The 16,183-nt window shown below is 45.3% G+C and overlaps 1 protein-coding gene across 1 annotated transcript; it reads right to left on the bottom strand.

Annotated features, from left to right (window-relative positions):
• Positions 1 to 11,741: 11,741 nt before the first annotated feature.
• On the bottom strand, positions 11,742 to 15,872 carry LOC124684563. Its single transcript, XM_047218845.1, has 2 exons — positions 14,570 to 15,872; positions 11,742 to 12,054 (listed from the first exon to the last, which is right to left on the bottom strand). Exon 1 carries the CDS (start codon positions 15,825 to 15,827, stop codon positions 14,574 to 14,576), a length of 1,254 nt encoding a protein of 417 aa, XP_047074801.1. The 5' UTR covers positions 15,828 to 15,872; the 3' UTR covers positions 11,742 to 12,054; positions 14,570 to 14,573.
• Between the last annotated feature and the right edge of the window lie 311 nt (positions 15,873 to 16,183).

The following is a 16,183-nucleotide window of genomic DNA, read 5'->3' as shown; positions in this document are numbered from 1 at the left end:
CTATTTTTTATTTGTCCGTGTTGAATCTGTGCAGTTCATAATGTAGGAACCTATGCTGATTTTGAATATATGGACATAACGAAGAAAATGGGGTTTGATGCATACTGGTTTTCGATATCTTGCTCGGCGATTTTCCCAAATATGTGGCCAGATCCTTCTTGCTGCAGCAGTTTGCTAATTTGCAAAACAGAAGTTTCATTTATCAATGGAGTTGGTGATGTACAGTTGAACCAAATTATACAACTTAGAAAGTGAACCATGAAGGAGTGGATTACTGCAACAGTTTCACTCATTACATGCTTCCGCAAGGTAACTTATTTTTCTACATTTAGAAGACAAGAAGCTCTTAGTCTTAGCATCAGCATGTGGACTTCTGATTCAGTTAACCTTATGGTCAATTAGGTATCTCTGTTTATGCAAACTTCATCAGTTCAGATAACAACTCAAAGAAGGTCTCTCACCAAACTCACTGACCCCCATCCTCTCTGTCAATATACTTGAATCATAACATTAGCTTAGCTTACTGTAATGCATAGGTTGCCAGTTTGAAATTGTACCTCGGAATAAGCTTTTGATAACTGGATAAACAAAAAAGGTACACTCATTTTGAAACACCTACACGTACTGTATAGTAGTTAAGTAGATCATTACTGGGATAACAACTCTATCCATTTCAGTTTATACAAATTTCAGCCATTGAGTTTCCATACTGGTAAGTTATGGCTTGACCATAGTCATCACTCATCATTATGGACCTCACTCTTTTATTTTGTAAACTCTGCAGATTGTCAATATATTTTTCTCGACCCGGTAGTAGGATAGTACCATAGTCATCACTCAGCATTATGGGCTTCACTCTTTTATTTTGTGAACTTTCCAGACTGTTGTTATATTGCAAGGTAGCGAGGATGGAAGCTATGGTTGCAGTCATAGAATGAATAATAATGATCATGATGTTAGTTTGCATTGATGAGTTCTTCTGGTGAATGGTGAATGACTGTTTATTTGATTTGTAGTGTGGACAAAACTCTATTATACTGTTATTTTGATGGTGGATAACACACCATCTAGATCTAGAGCAGTCAGTCAAAGAAGCGACAGAGCTGGGAGTTTAAGAACTTGAGAAGACTTTTGGTTATAATAACTAATTTTATGTTAACTAATAGACTGCTCAGGCCCACGGAAATCAATCTGCATTCTGCAATAGAACTTGCTGGTCCTCTGGTTTTTTGCATTTTCTCTTGATGCCCCATAGGCCCCAGAATGTGACAATGTCCACTGGTATATCTTTTTACTATATTGATAGTCAATATATAAACTGTGAGATGGAGCTTTCACCAATTGATATTTGTCTCCAGTTTGTTTCTCATCATGTTGTTTTGACTCTAACATGGTTATTTACGCCTATGTGAGTAACCTTTAAACTACTTTAAGCACATGATGTGTTCCTCCACTACCGCTGTAGAAGTGTTAGTAATCTCCACATTTTTTGTGGTATGCATTTATCTACCCTGTATTGTTGAGTTCTTATCTATGTGCGTTGGTACCCTTCAGCAATAGGTTACTTGTAGGTGGAATTAACTGCATCAAATTACTTATTTGTTCAGGACCAAGAAGCATCAATTGCCGTATTTAATTAACAGAATGGCAAGTGCCAATTGCCTAGGCTAGCAACCAGCATATGTTCCCGTTAATATGATTTCAGTTCATGTCTCGTTTTTCCTGGGTTTCAGGTTCATTTTAGTTTGTATAATCGACAGAGCCATCTATTGTTTTTGTCTCACAGAGGCCTCCAAAACGTAAAGAGTTGTTCTACCAAGCAAGCAGCTGTCACGAATAAACCGACGTCGCAATCGAAGGTGTGGTACAACGTGGCTGGGGGATAAATCTGGATTGTTTTCAGTGTTCTACTTACCGAGAACTAGCGAGGATACATTGTTTTGCACCCTGGTTTAGTTGGATATTTGGAAAGCTCTATGGAAGATTTACGTGATGCCCAAAATTCTCAAATTTTGGTGGCTGAGTAGTGAACAATATATTGTCTTGCTTTGGTGAATTGAAAAGGAGACACACGCATGACATTTTAGTTTTTGTCATTTCTGTGTTCATTAAGAAGATTTGTACCATGCTTTAATACACTGTGAGCATGCCAAACTCTTCTGGTATGCAGCAAGAAATTATTTTGGTTTGAATGTGCCTAACCTGCACCGTGGAAAGTAACAAGAAGATCTAGAACTTGAAACCACGTAGATGCACAACAATGCAGTTTTGTTATTACGTTCAGTATTATCATACATCAGTACATTATGATATTCTTGATTTATTTTGAGTACATTATGATATTCTTGATTTATTTTGAATTTTCACACTGAGTTGTGAATTACATATGTGCACTGAGAAATAAAATTTGAGGACCCGTGGCAACGCACGGGCATTTGTACTAGTGCTGAGAAAAAAGAAGGTGTTCACATTCAGTTCACAATGGTCTAGTCACAGGAGAAGGAAAAATAAAAGATTATTTTATGAGGGAAAAATTGAAACAAAAGCTCACAGATGTGTATGCCTGGAAACACTTCTTGATCATCAGTCGTACTACAAGTAGCCCCGGGTGCATGTGTATCTAGAAAAATAAATTTCCTTATTTTAGTGTCAGGCCAGCATGAACGCTAGATGTACATGCACCATATGATTGTTTAGTATTTTGTCCAAGAATATCGGCGGTCATTTTTGTAAAAAAAAAAAACTAGAGTCAACGGGACCTTTTGTCCATGATCGATAAAATAATTCAACTCTTAAGTCAATGATCCTCATAATATTGTTTATCCAATGCATATTAGGTGCTTGTGCATTTGTTTTAAAATAGAATTAAAATGTGGAAATACGAAGTTGGACAGCTTAGTCTCTATTTCTCATGCGATCAAATAAGGTAATTCCATTTGTTTAACTTACTTTTCCCATGCTTTTCATTTGTTTAATAAACATTTTTTAATCTTTTGTTGCCTATATGGTTTTGCAAACTATCAGAACAAGGTCATGACAACACAATTCATCAAACGTAAAGTCGCAAACCAATCCTTGGGCTCTGTTTGACATCATGTAGATTATGATAACCCCATTTGCTTATTTCAATGTTTGACTATCCCGTTTTAACATGTCATTTATTCCATAGTGCGTGACGTGTACGTACTACCATGCACCTCGGTGGATCTTTCTGTGAATGAGACTGGGGCTCTTCATATACATGGCTTATCTAGATTTCATTTTTTATTTTCTTCTCTCACGTATTTACTCCGTACTAAGCGAATTGATGGCTTGTATTTATCTAGATTTGTATGTATTCGAATAAATTAATTTGAGATGCAAGGTTACACCAAACTTCCTATCAAGCTAAGCATTTTCAGATTTTTCTATTTTAAGAAAGAAATAAAATACATTGTTAAATATGTATTTAGTTGACTAATAAATTAATCAACTAAATATGAGTTTTATGTTATCTAAAAATATATTATCCGATGCACATTTAAAAGAACTTTCCGATGATATACTTCTAGATGACTTATAACTCATATTAAAGTACAGAGGGAGTAATAAATCTATACACACAAATAGGGACACACTACAAATAAGACTACTCATAGTGCAAGTAACTTCAGTAGTAACTTAGGAGCCAACTCAGCAAATTTGCTTATGTGGCACTGAGTTAATGATGAGAGAGGAGGATAGAGTAACATAGCTAGTTACTGTAACATCACACTTTTCAAGGCACAATGAGTCTACAAGCTAATTAATGGAGTACTAACTTGATGTTACTATGCACTATGAGGGTAGTAACATAAACTAGTGTCATGTGCATGTTACTAGTTGAAGTTACTATGCACTATGACCAGCCTAAGGACATTACATTCGAGTGTGGCGTTTTGAAGGCCGAGCTACATGTAGCTCTTTATGGCTGATGTAGTACTACTCTTCAATGAAACAACACCCAAACATGCAAAGATACATGATATATTATTTTGGTCCTCAAGCTATCAATTAATTTTCATACTCAAAACCAACCACGTGTACAAATCACACAATTCAGTAATGAAAGCAACAAAATTGGTATCGGAATGTACTACAATCTAATTGCATACCCAAAATTGACTGCAGTTCACCAGCAACAATGGAAACCTAATGAACTTGACACAATAGAAATATCAAAAATAGCACCTACACAAGTGAAATCTGCCACCACATGATATCCACATAACAAAACATGAACAGATTCAAAGAGACGATGGCCAAAAATAAAAGCAAGGGCCCAAACATCAGGGTGACATCCTTAAATTGTTGCCATAACACTAATGTCCATGAGGGCCCTCTCAATCATGCTCAAGAAACTCTCCAATCATGCAAGGGGTGTACGGAAGTGCTTCGTATATGCCATTTGTAGGTGATCGATGATAATCCCTTGGGCGCATTTCACCCAGAACTTTCGAGCTTTTCAAGTGATAAGCTACTGCTACCAATTGTGTTAATCCCAGAAAAATGACCTCTTTGTAGGGGTGAAAACCAAGGAAGGATATTTCGTTGTAGCAATGATCATAATCTTCAATATTCAGAACATTGTCATCGTCGGAATTCCATTCACAAACCTCGCTCGTAATTGTTTCATTGTTTTCTTGGTGTACTCCGTATCCAACTTTATCATCATCTTCATCTTCTTGTTCTTCTACCTTCACTTCTACCTCTACACTTTCCACTTCATCATCATAATGGCAAACATCATCATCATCCACTATGGCCCAGGTTTTCTCAGAAACCTGGATGTCGTCCAACCATACCACCACTGGCTCAAGATCAACATGGTGCTTCAAGACCCAATCTATGTGTCCACTTGATTCCTTGAGGGTCCAAACTTGAAGCCGATAGCTATCATGAACTTTTGCAAGGTACACCCCTTTTTCTGATTTCCCAAGGAACTGCGCATATTTAGTTTTCTTTGTATCTATCGGCTCATTTTATTACTTTGTAAGTGAACTATGATAGCGAGAACCTGCACAAATGATGATTCATCCAAGAAAAAAATGTTATCGGTGACAAAGCTATAGTATGCATTGCTTTTAGAAATATTCACATGCAAGAGAATCACTATTATTGCAAGAATTAAAAAAAATGATTTCGCAAAGATGTGCTACGGTATATACCTTGCAACAAATGCACCATGGCAATGTACGTAGAGCGATCCTTGCCACCGTACTATAGCACCATCTTGGTCCCCCAAGGCAAATATATATGGGATCCAATGGATCCACTAGCACATCGGTTAGGGTTTGGGTTCGGTGTTCGGGTCGATCTAGCCTTTTTCTTTCTTTTCTACCGATTATGATCTAGCACTAGACGCTCTGATACCAATGTTGAATCCCTAGGATCCACTAGGGTAGATGTAATCGGTAGAACTATGTATCTATATAGTTTAACTTGGCATCTGAGAGAGAAAACGGAGAGATGGGAGAGGGGAAAGTGTACCTTCTCCATGTGAGGAGGATTCTACGGGTGTCAACATTGTGGCGACGGCGGTGGCGTGGGTGAGGTAGTGGCGGCGGTGATGGTGCTTCCCGTCGGCACTGTGCTGAACCTAGATCAGTAGGTGTGTTGGTGGGGCGAGTGGCAGTTCCAGTCAACCTCGTCTCGAGTGCCACCGCCCCCACCACTCTATATGTAGCACAGGCGACAGGGGCCCACCAACCAGTGAACGGTTGGGCGCCCCCGATCAGGGCGCGGACGAGGTCAAGGGGTCGTGCCAGGGCCGTTGGGCTCTGGTGTGGTGGAGATCAATCCTAACAGCAGCTTGCCACTGTCTAGTGCTCGAAGAGAAGACCAAGACCGCCAACCTAGTATCGAAATGTACCATCCATATCACAGTGAAAGCCGCTTCCGCCTCTTCTTCCAGGGGAACGATGAAAGCCTCGCACCAGGGTGTACCAGGGTGCGCCACAAAAGCGACTATGTCGTCAGGAATTGTGGGGAGCGGGACGTGCTTGCGGTGCAAGGGGTCGCACACCACGAGCTCCATGGAGACCTGGGGCAGCTCGCCCTCGACGGGGTGGACGAGGAGAAAGAGGTCGTCACAGATGTCCTGAATGTACCAGTTTCGGTTGTTTGGTGGGAAGGAGAAGGAGAAGTCAGCTGCGGCGGCGAGCGCGCGAGCGGCGGGCACGGAGGGGTGAGGCGGGAGGGCATGGTGGAAACCGTCGTGGTCGAAAAAGGCGAGGAGGGGCGGGTCGTGGCGGCGGCGGAGGAATGATCCGTCGGTGTCTACGATTACCCGGTGGAAGGAGACGCATGTTGCGGAGGCGCGAGCGAGGTCTTCTGCGGCGGGAAGCCGGAGGAAGATCTCGGCCAGGACGTGGTCGGTGATCTCCGTCAGAGTCGTCGCCTTTATCTCGGGACCGCTCTGACGGCGCGCCGAGGAGGTGGCCGGTGGGGTGGAGGAGTGGAGAACGGTAGCTGTACGCCGGTGGCAGCGGCGGAAGAACTGGCCACCGGAGGAGACAGCTGCCGGAAACCCTCGAGGAGTTGGGAGTGAGCAGCTACTGCCCATTGTGGACTAGGACGAGTGTGCTCCGTGCTACCGAAATGGGCCTTCGGCGGTCAGAATATTGGGCAACGGGCCAATCTTTGGCTCCCTGCCCGTCGTCCACTCGTCCAGAAAAGTGCTCAAAATGCTGAGAAAAACGTGTTCAAAATGCTCCAGTCAGAGTAGAAAGAAAAACAAATGATCCTAGATTACTTTTAGAGAGAAACAATTAAAACAAAAGCTCGTAGATGTGTATGCCAAAAACATGTTTAACATACATATACATACATAAAAGGATCTTATTGTATTGTGAGACCACAGTGGATACTGATACTGAACGTATGATATGACGTTTTTTCTTCATATAGTGAATTTCGAGCGATGGAAATATTTTCCAAGTGAAAATTGTTTTTCCAATTAACGGAAACAGGTCATAAATCATTGATCCTCGTCATTGATTCTTTACGTAGTGCAAATTGGTACTTGTGCATTCAAAAATGATATTCCGCCTCACCTTTGGACGTGCATATCGCGTGAACGTGCGGAATTGAGCACGACGGGTGTGGCAGCCACCCGATGTGTCACCAACGGAGGTATTTTTATGCGAAAAAATATAAATTTTCAGGCCCACAACAGCAACAAAAATAGCTTGGCAACTTACCTTCGTCGTCACGCTAGCTTGCAAATGCGGGCATGTTCGGCCCATAGCTTTCCGCAACTTTTAAAATTTGGAAGTATTAAGTGAATTGTTTGACAAATCTTAGTCTTGTATTTGTGTAACAGTGCAAAACCATTGCAATTCACCACCCATGGACGTCCATCAATCTAAATCTGAATCCACAACCGACTTAAGTAAATTTTCAAATAGTAGAAAAACTAACAAGAACAAACATTAATTAATAATGCATAGTACATGATATCGACATAGCAAACCAGGAAAAGTTTCAAAGAGACGATGGCAAAAAAATAATATGAGGAGCTAAACATCAGGGCGTCGTTCCTTAAACTATTGCCAAAATATTTATTGTCCGTAGGACCCTGAGGCATGCTTAAGAAGCTTCCCAGTCATGCAAGGGGTATACGCAAAACATTCATGTATACCACCTGTAGGTAAGTTGTGGTAATCCTTTGCGCGCATTTTACCTAGATATTGAACTTTCAAGCTTTTCAGATGATAGGCCACTCCTACCAACGATCTTAATCCAAGAAAAACAACCTCTTTGTACGGGTGAAACCCAAGGAAGGTGATGGTGCCGTCGCAAGTACCATAATCCTCAATATTCAGGATATTGTCATCGTCGGAGTTCCAGTCGCTATCCTCGCTCGTTACCTCCTCCCCCTCCTCCTCCTCTTCTTCCTCCTCCTCGCCGTCCTCCTCCACCTCCTCCTCATCGTCGTCGTCGTCCTCCTCCTCCCCCTCTTCCTCCTCCTCATCATCATCATTATCAAAATTATAATCATAATAACGAATATTATCATCATCACCTATGGTCCAAGTGTTTTCAAAAACCCTGATGTCGTGTAAATCTACCATTGTCAATGGCTCAAGATCAACATGGTGCTTCAACACCCAGTGTGTCCACCTGGTTGATTCAGTGAGGGTCCATACCCGAAGTTGATAGTTATCGTGTAGCGTTGCAAGGTACACCCCCATTTCCGATCTCCCAAGAAATTGGGGATAGTTGGTTTTCTTGGTATCTATGGGGGCTTGTATTACTTGGTATTTGCAATCTGACAAAGATAACCTGCACAAATATTAATTAATTCAAGAAAAAATAGCATCAATGCCAATGCTCCAGTGATGTGATGCTTGTAAAAACATCCACATAGAGGCGAAACACTACAAGTAGAATAATTTGAAAAATATTTTGCAAAGATGTGCTTCGGTCTTTATACCTCACGACGAAAGCGCCATGGCAATGCACGTAGAGTGATCCTTTCCAATAAGCACTGTAGCGCCGCCTCGGTCCCCCGTATTTTCCCCAACAAGAAGGTCTAGGCTCCAATAGATCTAGTCGTGCATCAGCCATTGTCCCTGCAGCCCCACATTCACGGAGAAACGACCTCGTCTGCCATTGCCTTGTGTTAGATGAGAATACATTTAACCCCCATAAATATGGTGGCCATTCCATCAAATCTGATGTTGGATCCTCGTTCTCCCCTCTGGTGTCAATCAACGATGACTCAAAACACAGCAATATGTCACTCTTTTGTTTGTACTCTTTCGATGATGATTCTGTGGATCCATTTTCAACATCATGTGACCTTGAGGGTTGTTTGAGGCTGCCAGATTTTGCGAGCCTTTGAGGCACCTGTGGCGATGAGTTTGGGACTATTTTGTTAGGCACTCGCGGAATCGAGAACACCTCGTAGTACGGTGAGGCGGTGGGGTCAAACACAAGATGCGGGTTAGCATTCTCATACTTCCAAGGCAGATTATCCCACTGTCTCGTGGCAGGGTTAACCACACAGCGCGTGCTCGGTGCATCAATGCATAACAAGAGGCCGTTGCAGTGATCCAAGATTGTGTTGAAATGATGGTGATGATGTGGTAAAAAGTTGAGGTTGCCATTAATCGCGGGCTGCGCTGAGGGGCGGGCAAAGAAGTGCGGGCGATGGTAGTCGACGTAGTTGAAGAAGAGGCCGCACACCGAGTGCGGGAGGATGTGCGGGAGCAACAGCCGATGGGAGTCGACGACGGCGAGCCACGCCTTGCGCACGCAGCGGGAGGCGGCGAGGTCACGCGGCAGGAGGAGGCCGAGGATGCTGGCGAGCACGTCCTCCGGCAAGGTTTGCGTGTGATCCATGGTTACTGCGCCCGGCAAGACCTGCTAGCTGCGGCGACAGTGTTTTGCAGGATAGCGATTCCGTAGTGTTTTATGTCTTCCCACGGTGCCCAAGTGCTAGCCAACTAACCGAGCCAAACTCAAACCGGAAAAGAGTTTCTGGAAGCGTAACCGGCACCAAGACTAACCGCAGATGGTAAGTTTTTATAAATATATATCACGCGCAACGGCGAAGCTTGAGGCGCCATGTCTGACCAAGCTGGAGCATTAATTTCGTTCTTTCCTTTCCCGCGCGCCTCCGGCGTCATACTGCGATTGCAGCCCCATGGAGCTCGTGGAGTCGTGGTGAGAGCGGCGGCGGCTGCCAGTTCCTCAGTACCCGTCGTTCTGGTGTGCTCGCATCCAGGGGCGGGCGCAGGATTTCGACATTGGGTATTCATAATAATAGTGTCTTTTGCAAGTTAAGGTTTATAGATTATATTTTCATTAAATATCGTTTGGAGACCGGAAAAATTAGATTAAGGGATTAAATTATCTTCTGAACAAGCCTGCATGACATGTTGGGTCATGTGCTTCCATAAACGACACCGGCAATCGTTGTTGGGTTTAGATCAGAGGAGACCATTCGGCCTGAGGAGCACACATACTGTGCATGTGAGCTGAATACCCTAAGTACCTCATGCATACACTATATATATACAAAATCTTTTACCAAAATTAATGGGTATTCATCTGAATACCCATGACTTGAGCTGGGCCCGCCCCTGCTCGCATCCTCCCGTCGCCTCTATAGCCGTGGCAACTCAGGACTGCAGCTACTGGCTTGCAGAGTGTGGCCGTCGCCGTCAACCCGGTACAGGTACCGGCTTGTAGAGTGGCCGTCGTCGTCGACCCGGTAAGAGCATCTCTAACAGCAACCGTAAAACTGGTCGAAACCGAAAATATCCGGCGAAAAAACGGGTTCAGACTGAAATTGGGCCAGAACGGAGCTCGAACTCTCGGCCTGGCCCATAAAACGAGTTCGGGGCCCCGAGAAACTCGGCGGCCGCCCCGTATTAAAAGGGCCGCGGAGGGGAGTTCGGTTTCCAAACCCTACTCCCCTCCGCCCCTTCCACTCCCTCCGCTGCCGCCTGCTTCTGCTCTGGCGAGCAATCCAGCTCGCAGCAGCCACCACTCCCCCCCCCCTCCGTGGCGCGATGGCCTCCTGTGGTGGCTCAGCAGGGCGCATCGCGGAATTGGGTGGCGGGGACTCGCCGCCGCGGCCCCCCGTGTTCCGCACCGACGCGGAACGCCGGAAGTGGAACCGGTCGGAGGGCTCACGCCCCCAGGGAATCTCGCGAGGTACGCCAATGGAGGCGAGGGCTCGTCGTCAGGCGGCTAGAGTCGCCGACCGCGGCCCCCCGTCTACGACAGCTCCAACGAGGAGGATCTCGTTCCCGCGCGGGAGCCGACGTTCTCCGCGGGCGACTACGTCCACGACTCCGACAAGGAGGACGCCGTCATCGCGCAGGTGGCAGCCATCACGGAGGCGGAGGCCCGCGCTCGCTTCCGCCGGGAGGAGGCCGACACTGTCCGCCAAGTGCGTGAGTACGAGACGGCTCGCAGCGAGGAGCGCATCCGCCGTGTAAAGCTCGAGATAGTCGAGCTTGACGACGAGGAGTGAAGCTCCTCACCAGCGTCGACGCCGTCGTCCGCCTCGACGCTCCACCACCACCGGCACCGCCGCGCGCAGAGGCCAATTTGGCCGCATTTTGCTTCAAACTAGATAGCGCGGTTAGGTGTACTAAGTAATTTAGGTTTTCTTCAGTTCGGTTACGGGTTCTTTTATGCCAACGATTTTCCAACCCGTAAACACGAGTTCGATGAACTGAACTTCGAATTTTCAGTTCACGTGTTTACAGGCTCGGGCTCTGCTAGAGATGTTCTAAGTACGCCTCTAGCTGCTTCCTGAAGGGGAGAACGAGCTGTTACACACCAGGTGTTCGGTGTGTTGTACTGTTATGCCGAGGTGGGAGAGAGCAGAAACCTAGATTAGAGTATACTACTGTTGTAGCTGTTGGCCAATCTGCAAATCACGAGCTAGAGGAGAAGAGCATAGGATCTACCGCGAGGCACGGTGTGCGCCTCACGCTCGTCTAGGACATCAAGAGTTCGAGTGCGCCTCACGCTCGTCTAGGACATCAAGAGTTCGAGGCGGCAGAGAAGACCTCCCCGACACACTGGCACTACCACGCCATTGCTACCGCTGGCAAGCTTCACACTATGTAGCAATCGCTCTACCTATGAGAGGCGCCGCTGCCAATGCAACGCCCAGCTCTGACAACCACAATTGCATCCTCCACACGATCATGGTATCCTGGATGTGATCTGTGTAGACATGGAGGGTAGAGAAGAAATCACACAATGTATCCTCGATAGACAGGGACAGTTAACTTCATGTCACACTCTTAAGCATGATAGGAAGAACGACATAGACATGAGCACTGCCAACTGAAGCATACAGTTAAGTTTGCAGACTCTTAGGCAAGGAACATCCACAACGTTGTCACACTAATTGACCGAAACCATAGACATGACCACCGCACAGTGGAGCAGTGTAGATTGGGTCGTTTTGCATGCGAGGTGATCAGTTCTGAGAGAACTCCACGCTCCCAAAACTAAGAGTTGCTTTGAGTTGACAATGCTGATCACATCACGGCTCCGTCGAACCTGAAGAAACAATACAGAAGTTCAGACACCAGAAAGAATTATGGGAACAATTTCTACAAAGATTCAAGAGTTCACAAGGAACACGCTATAGAGGTCTTATATTGGGCTAGATAAGCACTAGCAGAATAGCATTTGTTCCACTGGTGATACTGATCCCAACTGGATTTTTAAATATGTGACTGCAAAGACTTGCTTTTCCATGTTTAGCACTTTATTTTGCAATGCAAGTTGGAAAACAGCAGACAGGTGCATGCAAAGCAATAAACAAACAGAAATAAGTCCTGGAAATATTAGGTAGTGCTAAATTGCTAGTTTCCTGTTGAGGGCTTCATACATTTCCATTTTTAGGGAGACTTCATATATTACCAAGCACTATTAACGAACTTCTATCTTAGGTTATCTTCAAAGAAAAAAAGCTTCGAACTTACGTCACTAACAGAGATGCATCAGAAAGAAGAAAACACTTCTATCTTCGGTTACCGAAGGAGATACATCAGAAGGGGGTTTCAAAGAAAAACACTTCTAACTTACAGGAAATACATAAGAGGGTTCTTGGACTCTTGGTTAGTCACAATCAACAAATCATAGATTTTTCTATACAGAGCAGTGACTCGCTCATGCTGTTAGTTGTGACCAGTTAGGCAGTTTTGTTTCAAAACATCATGAGGGGAAAACCTGATATACTTGAAAATGACCAAATATGGCTCCTTATATTTGTAAAGTGAAATTGGACATGGGTCATGCTTGACTGTAATGATTTTCTTTCCCGAGGTAAAACACTCCAAAGGTAAATTGGATTTATACTTGCATTCATTCCCCATTACCTTGACCATCGAACTATTCCTTGACAACAATTATTGTGACCCGGTATTTTTATGGTTACATGAAACCTACAATAGCAGTGGATGCATGAGCTATGTGAAAGATGTTTTCTCTTGTATGACTCTTAAAACGGGAGCTGGAACAAACAAGACAACGAACCACAACTATCTTCCAAAGCTTGACCAACTTTCCCACAAGCACAAGAAAAATAACTGATACAAAATCATCCAAGTAAGAATGACCAAGTGCAAGAATGAACCATCGAGGATAGACAAGTGTCTGTTGCATGCCCTCTATCACCCTACAGATATTAATGGCACGCATTGGCATACCAAGAAAAGAGGCAGGTAAAATGTTCAAACTATCCTAATACACTCCAAAGGTAAATTGGATTTATACTTGCATTCATTCTCCATTACATTGACCATAGAACTATTCCTTGACAACAATTACCGTGACCTAGTATTTTAAGATTACATGAAACCTACAATAGTAGTGGATGCATGAGCTATGTGGAAGGTCATCTCTCTTATATGACTCTTAAAATGTGAATTGGAACAAATAAGAGAAAACGCCACAACTATGTTCCCGAGCTTGATTAATTTCCCAACTATCAAAAAATTAAACAAGTTGTATGATAAATTGAAGGGAAGGACAAAACTAGGACGAAGGACGGATTAGAAAGTCTACAGCTTCATATTATTGGTGAAGACAACAATAATGATGGGAAAAATGGGTAAAATTTTAATGTATAGGATATTCTACACATTCAAGAGCTTACGAGCTAAAAGCGATGTGTTATATAGGTTTTGTGTTGTGCTAGATATAACAGTATCACAAGCATTACAAGAATAGCATTAGCCAATATGTGATGTTGATCTCAACTGGAATTGAAACATGTGACTGCAAAGTAACACTTTTATGTGTCTAGCACTGTAATTTGCAATGCAAGTTGGAACACAGCCAGACAGAGGCATGTACATAAAACGAAAGGAGCTCAGGAAATCTTTAAATCATGCTAAATTGGTAATCTAGTGTTGCAGAACTTTGTATATTACGTAGTAGTATAACAAACTTCTAGCTTAGGTGTGTTTCACAGAATAAAATCTAACTTAAGTCATGGAGGGAAATCTATTAGGGTATCAACCTGTAACTGATATTATGAGGCTGATTCAAATCAAACAGCTTGTGAGCACGCTACTCTTGCTATTAAGAGCAGTGAATAAGGTTGTTATTTGCGAAAGCGCTACTAGGCAGATTTATTTCATGCATACAAATTATTGTACTACTGATGTTACTTTACCAAATATTTTTGAAATGGCAATGTAAGTACTAACTAAAAGTGGCATAAAGTTGATTATGTTCTTGTTTACACAATTACCTAACGGTTATTTTTCTTGTGGCTGTGGGAAAGCATGATCTCAGGAAAACCTAGGTAATTGTGTAAACAAGAAAAGTGGCATATTTTTGAAATGGCAATGTAAGTACTAACTTCGTAGTTATCACACAACTTTATGTCTAAAGAATCACAATTATGCTCCCCCGCTTGATTAGCTTTCCCACAACCACAATAAAAATAACCATTAGTAAATCGTGTAAACAAGAACGGTCAATTGCAATAATGAACTACCAAGCATTAGACAAGTTGTGTGATAACTATGAGGGGCAGGACATAACTAGGATGAAAGTTTACCATTTCATATTGTTGGTGAAGACAGCAGCGATGGGGGGAAGTTGGTATATATGCGCGTCCTAGACAAGGCAGCCCCGAAAGGTTTCACAGAAACCTTCTGAAGCTGCAATTCCTTGACATCCATGGAGAAGTATTCCAAGTCTGGCATCTTGAAAGACGAGCCTAGCCACCGTGGGGCATCGGCGCTTACGAGGAGAAAGTACCTCTCTGTTGAAGCTTTGATATAATGCAGACACCCAGAACCTAGCGTGATTGTCCTCACCATCTGCCACTGACCGGAACTCTCGCCCTTGTTCTGTCTAACGGTGTAGCATAGATCAGGTTTGCCACCAGCCGGTTGGTCGCGTATGCCGAACAACCCAAGGTTGCCTTCCCCCGCCTCCAGAATGGCCACTCCAAGCGTACCCCACCCCTTGGATGGCAGGTCGGTGATCGAGAACTCCATCGTTCGGGTGTCGAGGACGAGCAGGTCTTTCCGTTTGGCCATGGTGGACTCCCAGTAGAAGCAGCCGTACGCGTAGTGGCGTCTGAGGAACGTCGGGTCCAGCGGGGAATTGGATGAAGTAGGCTCCCGCACCGACGCATCCGCGGCCGACTCGCGCCTGCCGCGGAACAGCTCGCTCCAGCGCTTGCTCGCCGAGGGGAGCCACTGCCCCGTGGCCGAGGAGAAGACGAAGGTGGCCAGCTTGGTTTCGCAGTGCACCACGCAGATGACTGTGAATTCTGTCTCGTCGTCGTCGCCGAGGGGCGCGAGGCAGGGCTCGCACCAGGGCATGCGCGTCACGGGTGCCGGGTGAAACAGTACCGAAGCGGCTAGGGCGTCGGGGAGCGGGGGCAGCGTGACGTACCGGCGGTGCAAGGGGTCGCAGACCACGAGCTCCTTGAAGACCGGGGGGCGCTCGTCTTCGCCGTGGTCGCGGGCGAGGAGGACGCGGCCGTCGCGGATTTCTTGGATGATCCAGGCGCAGTGGGGCGGCAGGAAGGAGAAGGCGAAGTCGGCGCCGGCGGCGGCGAGCGCGGCGGCGGCGGGCGCGGAGGGGTGGGGCGGGAGCGCGGGGTGGAAGCCCTCGAGGTCGAGGAAGGCGAGGAGGGTCGGGGCGTGGAGGCGGCGGAAGCGGCGGAGGAAGGGGCCGTCGGTGACGAGGCGGCGGAAGGCGACGCAGGCGGCGGAGGTGCGGGCGAGGTCCTCTGGGGCCGGCAGGCGGAGGAATATCTCGGCCAGGAGGTGGCCCGGGATCTCCGGCAGCTCCGTGGCCATTTCGTAGCCCGGTCGCCGGAGGATCCGGGCGTCGGAGGGCGGCGTATTTCGTTCGCCGCCGGGAACCCTTGACGAGGATGAACTAGAAGGGGATGCGTCGGCGTCGGCGTCGGCTGTGTGCCGCTGGACACGGGTTTTTTCATTCTTTCTTTTTGTCTACTGCCGAAATGGGCCTTGACGATACGAGCGCACGTGATAGGCGTGCTGCTCTTTTTATTTTCTTTTCCAGGGAAAGTGCCATGTGCACATGAGCACATGTTTTCATTGGACTTTTGGATTTTTGAAAATTTTCAAAATCTCGCTCTTTTATGTTTTCAAAAATTATGGCATTAAATATGTAGATAGATTTAGACACG

The sequence above is a fragment of the Lolium rigidum genome, chromosome 1 (assembly GCF_022539505.1).
Source record: "Lolium rigidum isolate FL_2022 chromosome 1, APGP_CSIRO_Lrig_0.1, whole genome shotgun sequence".
Lineage (NCBI taxonomy): Eukaryota > Viridiplantae > Streptophyta > Magnoliopsida > Poales > Poaceae > Lolium > Lolium rigidum.
The sequence above is the reverse complement of the archived record's forward strand: the minus strand, read 5'-3'. Positions and strand labels throughout refer to the sequence as shown.